Raw genomic sequence first — 12,180 nt, 5'->3', positions numbered from 1 at the left:
TTTAATTGAGCCATACTGTATTGTTGTACCCATTCTGCAATCTGATAATAACGTTTTCAATCAATCAATCAATCAAGAACATCATGCCTGTAATGTAATGAAAACCATTACTATAACATAACAGTTAGTAATACTGTTAAAATTGTAAGCATCATTAAAACCATCATTGACAGCGTGTGTGTGTGTGACTGTGTGTGTGTGTGTGTGTGTGTGTGTGTGTGTGTGTGTGTGTGTGTGTGTGTGTGTGTGTGTGTGAGAATGAATGAATGAATGAATGAATGAATGAATGAATGAATGAATGAATGAATGAATGAATGAATGAAAACTTTATTTAACAGATTGCAGAATGGGTACAATACAGTACGGCTCAATACACACAATTGTTAAGGGGATGCAGACCAGAGAAAGACTTTCGTCTTGTTTACATCAGGGTCCCCCATTTTCAATTCATAGTGACATTTATGACATACACAACATACATGACATTTATGGCATAGGGACATACATGACATACAGGTATTTAGTACTGTTACATTTGTGACATATACGATATGCAAATATGCAGTACTGTTACCCATAGATCCTGACATAGTATATACATATGATGGATGGGGAGGGGACTGTGCATTAGGAGGGGGTGGGTGGGTGGGAGAGAAATATACATACGGTGGGGAGAGAATATATACATACGGTGGGGAGGAGACTGTACATTAGGAGGGGGTGGGTGGGTGGGAGAGAAATATACATAGGGTGGGGAGAGATGCGGTGGGGAGGAGACTGTCTATTAGGAGGGGGTGGTGGGTTTGGACATTTACGGTGGCCAGTTTCGAATTGCAGCCTCCCGTAGGTGCTCTTTGAGAGCGGTTTTGAATGTTGGTAGGATTCACATTCCTTTACAGCTTTGGGTAGGGCGTTCCACATTGATGTTGCATAATTGCGAAACGTGTTTAGTCCCTTGTTTGAGCCGAATCTGGGTTTAACATGATTTGTTGAGCTTCCTCTGGTGTTGTGGTCGTGGTATTCACTGACCTTTGGGAAGTATTTTGACATGTACATGGGTATCTTAGTCGTATAGTGTATCTTGTAGACCAGGCCCATTGCAAGTTGCTGTACTCTGTCGTCTACTCTAAGCCATCCTAGGTAGTCAAAGTGGGCAGGGGTGAGGTGGGTTCTAGGGGTTAGGTCAAGTAGAAGTCTGACCAGTTTGTTTTGTGATGTTTGTGATGTTTTAGCGCCTTTGAGGTGCTTTGGTACCATGAGGTGCACACACACACACACATGAGGTGTGTGTGTGTGTGTGTGTGTGTGTGTGTGTGTGTGTGTGTGTGTGTGTGTGTGTGTGTGTGTGTGTGTGTGTGTGTGTGTGTGTGTGTGTGTGTGTGTGTGTGTGTGTGTGTGTGTGTGTGTGTGTGTGTGTGAGAGAGTGAGAAAATAATAATAATAATAATTTAACAACACCAATAATAATAATGTATGCAAACAAAAAGCAGAAAAGCTAAAAGCAAATTAAATTTGTTCAATCGTTTTCAATATAAAACTTGGTAGTTTGTATCACAAATGTTCAGCACATTTTAACTCTATAATACTGATATAGCCGTGATCATCATCATCATCAAACCTTTATTTGAATAGGCAGGTTAATTAAGAACAAGTTCTTATTTTCAATAACGGCCTATTTGGGGGTAAAAAGCCCCCTAGGGGAAAGGGGATGGGGGATAAAATCAAATAAATAAAAATAAAACACAAAGGAACATTATTAAAAAGGCAGGACATACATACAGAGCAACAACTGAACTGAACAACAACTGGCGGACAACAGAACAATAGTGGCAGCATGGTGTTAGCACATGGAGAAACATCTACATGAGTGCTCTAGGGAGTTTGTTAAAGTTTCCATAGTTTCCAAAGTTTCCATATTTAAGGTTTTTTGTAGTGTGTTCCAGCTATCAGCTGCTGCGTACTGAAAGGAGGAACGGCCTTGTGAGGAGTTGGCATGGGGGGCGTTTACCAGGATATGTGTGGCTGACCGGGTGTGGTAATTTGGGAGTGGACGAGGGTGGACTAGGCGAGTAAGGTAAGGGGGATTACGGCCTAGAAGTGTTTTATATACAAAGGCCAGCCAGTGGATGTTGCGTCTAATCTCCAGGGAGGGCCAGTTTACTAGGGAGTATAGCTCGCAGTGGTGGGTCCTGTAGGGGGCATTGGTAGCGAAGCGAATGGCGGAGTGATATAGGATATCTAAGCGCTCTAGATCACCTTTACGGGCCAAGCGGTAGATTACATCGCTAAAATCAAATAGCGGCAGGACAGTCATCTGGACCAGGGTGAGTTTAGCAGATCTAGTGAAGGAGGAACGGTTCCTATACAGAAAGCTAAGCCTTGCTTTGACTTTGGCCTGCAGTTTAGTTAGGTGTTCAGAGAAGGAGAGTTTGGTGTCGATCCACACTCCCAGGTATTTATAAGAGGTGACCAGTTCAAGCTTTTTGCCATCAGCGGCTACAATGGTGCCAGTCTGGGAGGTACCCTTGTGGCCGAACCACATAACTTTGGTCTTGCTGGTGTTTAGGACCAGGCAAAGGGCGGAGAAACCAGCTTGGATTTTTAGAAAGCTCTCCTGGAGAGTTTTCAGGACAGCATCCGGGGAGGGACCAGAGGTGTACAGGACTGTGTCATCAGCATAGAGGTGAATTAGGGAGTTTCCAGCGAACTGGCCTATGTTGTTTATATATATGGAGAAGAGGATTGGAGCTAGTAAGGAGCCTTGGGGGACCCCCTTAGAGATGGATAGGGACTGGGTTAATAGGTTGTCGGTTTTTATTGACTGAGTGCGATCAGAGAGGTAGTTCTCGAACCATGCTACACTGTGATTAGTGACACCAATGTCTCTCAGCCGCTCCAAAAGCTGTTCATGATCCACAGTGTCAAAGGCCTTGGCCAGATCTATAAAGGCAGCAGCACAGTAGAGTTTGGAGTCAAGGGCATTGAGGACATCATTGAGGACTTTCATCGTAGCAGTCTCACATCCATGCCCTGAGCGGAAGCCAGATTGGTTTTCCGAAAGTATGTTGTAGGTTTCTAGAAAGCTTGTGAGTTGTTTGCAAACTACTACTAGTCTCTCTAGCACTTTTGCTATACAGGGTAAAATTGAAATTGGGCGGTAGCAGTTGGGGTCAGTATTGTTTCCTCCTTTGAACAGGGGCCGTACCAAGGCTGCTTTCCAAGCAGAGGGCAGTTCTGCTGTATGCAGGGATAGGTTACATAGATGGGAAATAGGTTCAGCAATGATGGGGGCTGCAGTTCTGTAGAAAAACGGGTCTAACCCGTCAAGGCCAGGAGGTTTCTTGGGGTCGAGTTTGCTGAGTACTTCTAAAACGTCCTTCTCAGTAAATTCCTGCAGTGCAAAACTGTGATGCGTGGCTGGATTAGGGGCACGAAGGTTGGATGGTGAGGCAGGTGGCACTGTAGGGCTGAGGGGCAAGGGGTTGGATGGTGGGGCAGGGGGTGCCATGGACTCAGCTTTCTTCCACACAAGTTGAAGCTTGTGCTCTTTTTGTGGCATGTATAATTTAACCCTTCCCATCTCAGCTACAACATTATCAATATGACATGACCGGGTAAGCTGTCCATCCAGGGTAACGCAACAGTTGTGATTGGAAGATCAATAAAAGAGGGCGGGGCTTGATCAATTCAATCAATTGTGCACACATGTGCTGTTCAGTTGTAACAGTGGGGGTTATAACGCTACTAAAATGAAATCACCCATTTTAAGAATCCACCCATTTTCTTCCTGTGGACATGTCAGTCAGTATGTGTGAACATGCACCCCACTCTCCTGAAGCTAGAAATCTAGGGTCGCCCCATAGACCTGTTCGCTGTATACGTCAGACTCAGTGTGCGCGTGCATCAAGGGAGCAAAAGGAACCTAATCCTGGTCAGAACAATGGGGCAGACTACAATATATTAGCATTTTGTTAGCCATGCTAGCGATTTAAACAATCAATCCATGCCAAAGCTAGATATGTAAAAGTCAAAGACTCACACTCACAGCCATGCTGATTTGGCAAAATTACATCCAGCCGTTTTCGTTTGGAACTACTTTTAGTCAGGGATTCTCCATAGAGCCCTGTTGTACTTTTTTAGCGCAGCAGCTCGCGCAGGTAGGGGGAAACTTAGTCACGTGACCCCACCCCACTTACCCAATCCCCCCCCCCCCTCCACCCCACCTACCCAACCTCCTCCAATGTACAGTTTCTTCGTCAAATGTATATACTCCCTTTTTTAGACTATTTTTGTATCACAAACAGTACTGTATTTGTAAATCTGGTATGTCATAAATGTATAGAATATAGATGTAGCAGTACTGTCTATCTGTATGTCATATATGTTATGATGAATTGAAAATGGGGGACCCTGATGTAAACAAGACGAAAGTCTTTCTCTGGTCTGCATCCCCTTAACAATTGTGTGTATTGAGCTGTACTGTATTGTACCCATTCTGCAATCTGTTAATACAATTTTCAATCAATCAATCAATCAATCACTTAGTTGGTATTGTTGATTGGCTCGAATGCGGTATGTTTGTAAACAGCGAATAGGTCTATAGACAATTAGAAAGGTGCTCTCAGTAGGGCGCAAATCTTCACCTGGTGTGCACACACGTGCATGCACACACACACATGCATGCACACATACATACACACACACACACACACACTCATGCTCTGCCTGGTGGAGATAATGAATGGGGCTGGGAAGGAGAGACTCCTTGATGGGGGCTTATACACCCACATTCTATTGTAAATGTTCTTGTAAATAGTTTGAGCAAGTTTGTAGGATATGTCTGATTTGTCTATATTTCACTATTCATATGTTACAATAATTCAGCACTACGTTCATTTCAAACCTTAAAACAGTAACTGGACATGTCTTGTTTGTTAGGAGTTAATTGATGCTCTTGATAGTTGATCAACCAAGACTTGATTTAAAAGCAGGTGTGTTCATGGTGAGGAGAGTTATTTTTTTGCATGGTAACTTGCTTTTTATCAACATTAATAAAATGTTAACTCATTGAGCGCCAAACACGAGCTATCTCGTTTCCGAGAGCCAACACTTGAGCGCCAAAAACAAGATATCTCGTTTCCGATTCCTTTTTCCTTTTTTTCTATTTTCTTATTCTAAACACTTGCGCGGGCCTTTGTGAGTGTGGCTGGGACCTGCAATGATGATTGAATCCCGACAGGTGGCAGTATAGCCTACCTTATGAACTGCATGGGCCAGTTCAGTGTGGACCGCCCCACGCCGCAGCGAGAGCAGGGTGAGAGAGATGAGGAAGGGGCAAGAGAGAAAGAGAGCTGGGAGTTACTTGAGATATTGAGAATGTCTATGTATATGCGGTGTAGATACAGTATAAAGTAAACTGATACTGTTGAAAATTATTGATTCAATTTTAAATAGTTGAGCAACAGAATATAAATGTTTCTGTATCCTTGGTACAACAAATTGCCATGAAATTGGGTTTCATGGCAATTCCATTCAAAACTGTAAAGGACAATTGTAACTGCAGCTATGGTTAACAATTGGTTAATATAGTTATTTATGTTTACAATTTATATGCTTATTTTGTATAATAGTAATAATACACTCAATTGCTTTTCACTGTATTTCTTATTTGTTTTATATAAGATATATATTAGTGGCGCACTATTTTTCTATTTTGTTTGCGCAATTACCACATCTCACGAGAGTTGACACACCTGGTATCCGGTGACGTGTTTCCGCCCTCTCGCTCTCTTGAGTTGGAACCGTGAACTTGAATGGTAATGGACTTACCTGGCGTTCTAATAAGCAAAGAACAATCCATCAAGTCAACATAACAAGACAATCTTCCAAGAAACGGACAGAAGACATACTTCCATAACGCATCGATGTTCTCATATACTGGCACACAGCCAATAAGGTATTGATTGTTGTAGATAATAATTGTGGTATATGTTACAGTGACGTTCAGACCATGGGTTTTAATGAACTTGTAATATTAATGGTATCTTTTGTATGCATTTGTATTTCATGCAGATTTTACGGTTTGGATGAGGTTGGATGGAGCATCTTCATTAAAATCAGTTCAAGAAATCTGCTTGTGTTTTGCGTCGTGCCGCAAGACCTGAAGGATGCATATTTTCACATCCCGATTTTTCCTCCTCACGGGAAATTCCTGCGCTTTCTCTTTCATGGAGTAGCGTATGAATACCAGAGGATGCCGTTCGGCTATTCTCTGGCCCCTCGCACTTTCACCAAGTGCTTCATGGAGACCGCGCTAGGATCTCTACGTCGGCAGGGAATAAGGATTTGATTCTACTATAGACGACATACTGGTCCTCAGTCGGAGGAGGCCACCAGGTCCCAGACTTCGCTGTGAATTGGAAGAGGAGTACCCCTCTTCCCAGCCAGCAGGTGGAATATTTGGATTTACTCCTAAACTCAAGGTCTATGAGGACAACTCTCTCCGAGCAGCGCCGGGGAGATATCCTTCGTACGCTCAGGGAGTTTCATCCTTGCAGGTCGGTTACGGCTTGGTCCATAATGTGCCTGCGCGGCAGGATGGCGTCTGCCCACTCCATGGTCCCGCTTGGCCTTCTTTTTATGAGGAAAATACAGAGGTGGTTTTCCAGCCTGATAGTCCCTATATCGGTGATAGGGGACCTCAGCCACTGGAGAACTACTGGTCATTTAGCTTTTGGCACAATGCAGTTCCTAAACTGCTGAGCAGGTTGTTTTCAAGGCAGTGGGGCTCAGCTGTCATATTAGCCTATGGATGTTGACATTGATTAAGTTCATTTTTAAAAGGCCTCAAGAGTAGATTTGGATGTATTGTAGGTGAGTGTAGGACTGAATGTAGGACAGGTATACTGTAAGGGTGGTTGTTTCTGGGATGCCAGAATTGACTGCTGAAACACTTGGAAGTGTCATGGACTTAAGTCTAACCTGACTATCTGGGCAAGTCGTCCTTTGAAACTGTTGGAATTGGCAGGTGATTGGATCTAAACCATGCCCATAGCTGCCAGTAGTTCCTCAAAGGATGCTGATTGATCCAAACCACATGGTTCGGACACAATCACACAATTTGAAGCCTGGCAAGAAGGATTCCTGCGTGATCTTGTGATCTCACAAAGCCAATTTATGTGCAAGGTTAACTTAACCCAATGTCCCACTTGATAACTTCAATGTACATGCAAACAGCATACCCACCGCCCACAAATATTCAAGCCAGGTTTCCACATACGGTAGGCATTCACCTTAACTTATAGCACTAGCAGATAGGTATATCAGATCCTGTACCCTGGTAAATGTCCAACATTTCAACAACAATAACACTGATTCACACTGAAAGACTCACTGCTCGTGATAAATTAGATATAGGCTTCTTTATAGATTAGATAATAGGCTTTGAGCTTTATCTTCAACATGAAAGTCAATATCAGATTTTGAACTAAGAATGTATGCTGACATACAGTCTGTTTAACTCATTCAGTGCCAGCTATTAGTCTTGGCCTTGTAGCTAACGTGCCAGGTTTCCATTACATATTTTCACTGTGTGTCACTATGTTTGGAGAGCTATATCTATATTATAGCTATGAGGATAATACTATGGTCATTTGACAGTGACTTTTGTGGGCTCAAATCCATTTATTTATGTCCCTAGATACATCTATCCATGTCTTTTATTATCAAGTCTTCATGTAAATCTCAGCCTGTATACATCTCAGCCTGTCTGTAGCTACTGAGGTGGTCAAGATCTATTTGTGACCGGAAGGTCAGTGCAGCTGTTGCTAAAGCCACAGGCCCACAGGCCAAGGACTGATGAGGTGACAATTCTGGCTGACCAGAGGAACTAATATCAGCATTGTCAAGATCTGCAATATGTATAATATCTATGAGTCAATCCATTTATCAATTGTAAGAATGTATAGACAAATATCTACAAATGTGTGTACCATTCAAATGTGTTATTATATTGTATTAAAACAAGCAAAGGCCTATGTGTCACCATGACCCCTGCCTCTCCTTCAGAAACCACCAGGAGACAGACTGTAATTCTAGATCCTTGCTATTTCAACAGTTTACCTTGTTAAGTCGTGTGTAAGCCCTGAACCACGCTGCTAATTTGGAAGAGAGCCACCTCATTCGCTTAACCACCTCATTCGCTTAGCCACCTCATTCGCTTAGAAACACCAACCAGAAAAGTATAAATGTCAATGTGATGGAAGGAGCTGGACACACTCCTGCTGAGCCCAGAGCTAAGTAGAACCTGTGTGTCCACTCTCAGCTGTTTGTGTAAATACTCTGTAATATTGAATATTCACCCTCTCCTCATCTTTCAAGGTCAATTAAAAGAACGCAACATTTTCTTCCGTCCAACATGCAAAAAAGAGAAGAAAATGTCATGCATACGTTCACGCGTTATCCCGTGGTGAATATAAGTATAATTTCAGAGTGATCCGGGATAATTCCTGGGAAGCAAGTTATAGGGCGCAACGTGAATTCTACTATAAGCGTTGGCGTTTCCTGCCTGGACACACTACTATTTCCAAATCAAATGTATATAATAGGTAATAGGTATTATGTTTCATCATGAATGCATGAAAGGGGGGGGGGGGTTATGCTTTTATGGCCAGTAACGGCATTCGTGTTGAACACTACAGAAACCGATTAGCTGGATCGATATGAAAACATTGTTGGATCAAGCTGAAATTGATGTCAGATAGTCCTTACCTGTGGTCGGGGGTATTCCAAAAAGAATATTCCAATTGTCTGATCGCAATTTCCAGTATTGGTGTCCATCTGGTCCCGGACATAATTTGGCACAACTTATGGATCGAGTGTGCCAGACGCATTTCGAAGTGGTCGGATGAAGCGACTTACTCGGCTCTGTCTAAATATAGCGCCCGGAAACATTTGAGTGTAACACGGAGTTAGATATAAGGTTTCAAAGGGTGAGCGACACTGCCATCTGGCAGGATGCGGCCGGTATTGCACTTTGGCGATCTCAAAACCCTTTCCTATGGCAACACCGAGGTCAGTGGATGAATAATGAATAAAAATATAGAATAAAAGAAAAAACGACCAAAACCCGAGATATCTCGGGTCTGGCTTCCAACACATGGCGAGTTAACCCGAGATATCTCGGGTCTGGCAATTAAAGAGTTAAACATTCGATTAGTGGGGGTGGGGGTGTGTGTCTAAAAGTGTCTCTCTTTTTATGGAATGACTTAAAGGGGACCTATTGTGGAAATTATCTTTTTGTGTGTCTTCCCAATATTGAGAAAATGTTAAGTGAGTTTAATTGTGCCTTTTCTGCAGTTCAGCTGTGACAAGATCCCTCGCTATGTGCATGTATGTGCGTGTGAAGATAATAAATTGTGCGTGTACAAGGTGGCGCCTTGCGTTTAAATCTTATCTTTTCTACCTAAAGTTTAGTCGGAAAGTTGGATCTGAATTTCAATTGTACAGGCTAGACGTATGATAATTATCGTATTTCAAAGACATCTTTAGGGGACCTCAAATACCTATATTAACTTGTTGAAAATGACTAAATCCACTGTAAAGGACTCAAATAATTGTTGGTTTTGAACTCTTTCTTACTTAGGAAAGAAAAGAAGGAAGGAAAAAAACATATAAAACATATACAAATGAAGTAAATTTTATTTATTGAACCTTTATTTCACCAGGTAAGAAACTTGAGCTCAAAGAGCTCTTTTTTCGAGCAACACCTGCCATAAAACAACAACAAACTTAAAGTCAAGAATAACCATATAGAACAGTAAATTAACATAGACAAAGGACAAAAAGAGAAAGATAAAAAGAGCAAGCAGCAGCCAGGGGGGGGGTAAGAGGGGTGGGGGTGGGTGGGGGTGTTACAGGGGATTGATTGAGAGGGAAGGTCAGGTTAGGCTAAGCATCAAACATAACATTAATGCAGCGTGTTCAGTAACCAGTAGGAATTAAGCAGAGAAGCATTTGCACACTCCCATATCGGTCATTAAAAGTCAAAAGTCAAAAGGTGTAAGCAAAAGTCAAAAGGTGTAACCGTCCTTCAGATGAGACGCTAAACCGAGGTCCTGACTGAATCTCGGTCGTTAAAGAACCCAGGACGCCTATCTCAAAGAGTAGGGGGTTCCTCGACGTTCCTGGCCAAATTCCCAATCAAGTCTCTGACATCAAGGCCACCTAATCATCCCTTCCCCTTAATTGGCTGATATCAATCCCTGTCTCCTGAGCCGTTCAGCCATTGTGTAGTGTGCTGTGTGCCTGGTGCCAGTGTATGGCAGTCATTGAGGCTGCGTAGCCCAAGGTTGGGTGCTACCAGTGGTGGTGAAGGAGGCAATTTCCACCCTACATTGTGGAGAGCGCTTTGAGTGTCTAGAAAAGCGCTATATAAATGTAATGGATTATTAAAAGGAAAACAGTAAAGGGAAAATACAGTTTGACAGAATCTACAGCCACGACGTCTTGCCTCTCCCCATTCTTGGCACGTTGTACAGTTTCAGTTTCTCTTGGAGGTGCACTCTACTGTGGAGTCCGTCTCGAAGGAGATGGCAGGCGTCTGTGTCACCACGGCGCTGTCACTCTTCTCCCGGGATACTGGGGGCGGTGTCTGCAGCACCACCCTGCCGCGTAACGAGTGCTTGAGCTGCAGCAGCAACGGGTTGTGGTCGTCGTACAAGCCCATGCGCTCCATGGTGTCCCTCTTCGGCTGCTCACAGCACGTCCAGCACGCGGAGCAGAGGACGCGGAAGATATAGACCCAGCCCAGGTAGTGCAGCTCCACAATGTTCAGAACGAAGCAGCCCAGGCTGATGCTGAACATGAAGTTGAGGAAGATGGTCTTCTCCGTGGCGCGAGACACAAAGCAGTCTGTTCGGGTGGGGCAGGGGTAGGTCTCGCAGCGGAAGAGTTGGGGGACTTGGAAGCCAAACAGGTAGTACTGCCCCACCAGGAAGGTGATCTCCATGATGGAGCGCAGCACCACATGTAGGATGTAGGTGAGGAGGACCTGGTTGGAGAGCTGGGTCGGGTCCCGCCCCACATCCCTCACGTCCTCCCCCAGTAGACTGTGCTCCACGCACTCGACGCCCTCCTTAGAGCGCCACTCCTCCTCAATACAAGGGTTGAAATGGGAGCTGCTGGCCTCTAGCGCCGCCACTTCCTCCTCCTCCAGTCCAACGTGCTTGGGCCTTTCGTGCACATGCGGGCACTCTGCGGCCACCACCTGAACCTTCTCGATCTCCAACTTCTCGTCCTTGGCGATTTTGTGCAGGACGTAAACAATATAGAAGATGGATGGCGTAGAGACGAGCACAATCTGGAAGACGAAGAAGCGTAGGTGCGAGACAGGAGCGAAGGTATCATAACAGACGTTGTTGCATCCCGGCTGTAATGTGTTGCAGATGAACTTGGACTGCTCATCGCTGTAGACAGCGTCCCCGATCAGGGTCACCAGCAGGATGCGGAAGATGAGCAGCATGGTCAGCCAGATTTTGCCGATGACTGTGGAGTGGTTCTGCACCTCTGTTAGGAAGCGGCCAAGAATGGCCCAGTCTCCCATTTCTGGGGAAATGACAAAATATATTACTTTGTTGGCCATTTTACACTAGGTAATCAGAATTTATCTTTCCGCATATCCCCCCTAGGAAGGAAAGTCTTTATTCACCAAGTACATTTGACATACCAGGAATATACCCTCTGCATTTAACCCATCTTAACTATTTAGGAGCAGTGGGCAGCCACAGTACAGTGCCCAGGGACCAACTCTAGTGCTAATGCTTAGAGGGCAATGGCAGGAATAAGTATCGAGCATGCATGTATTTTATGGTACACTAGACCCACATACTGTAGGTCTCTCTACACATATATTTCTTGAGAGAGGTCAAAGTTGAGAGTCATCAGCAGTGCAGTGCCCCTGGAGGATTTGGGGGTCCAGTAGCTGGGTCAAGAACTGTTTAGCACAATAGTCCTACTGAATGTCTCATTTGAGAATTGAACCATTTTCATACAGCACTTCCTCATCTTAATCTTAATGCCCTCGTGGTTTAGCAGTAGGAGCGATGTTGAAGCATGCTTGAACTGTTGACAACTGGGTGTCCATCACAGGTAGACACAGCCTCAGGGTAACTCGTCATCTCA

At 44.1% G+C, this 12,180-nt stretch overlaps 1 protein-coding gene across 1 annotated transcript; it reads right to left on the bottom strand.

Annotated features, from left to right (window-relative positions):
• Nucleotides 1–10,540: 10,540 nt before the first annotated feature.
• On the bottom strand, nt 10,541–11,602 carry LOC311233164 (gap junction delta-2 protein-like; the record flags this gene model as incomplete). The annotated part of the gene is made up of 1 exon (XM_084320056.1): nt 10,541–11,602. One exon carries the CDS (start codon nt 11,600–11,602, stop codon nt 10,541–10,543), a length of 1,062 nt encoding a protein of 353 aa, XP_084176182.1.
• Between the last annotated feature and the right edge of the window lie 578 nt (nt 11,603–12,180).

The sequence above is a fragment of the Notolepis coatsorum genome (assembly GCF_963971535.1).
Source record: "Notolepis coatsorum genome assembly, chromosome: 8".
Taxonomy (NCBI): domain Eukaryota; kingdom Metazoa; phylum Chordata; class Actinopteri; order Aulopiformes; family Paralepididae; genus Notolepis; species Notolepis coatsorum.
The sequence above is the reverse complement of the archived record's forward strand: the minus strand, read 5'-3'. Positions and strand labels throughout refer to the sequence as shown.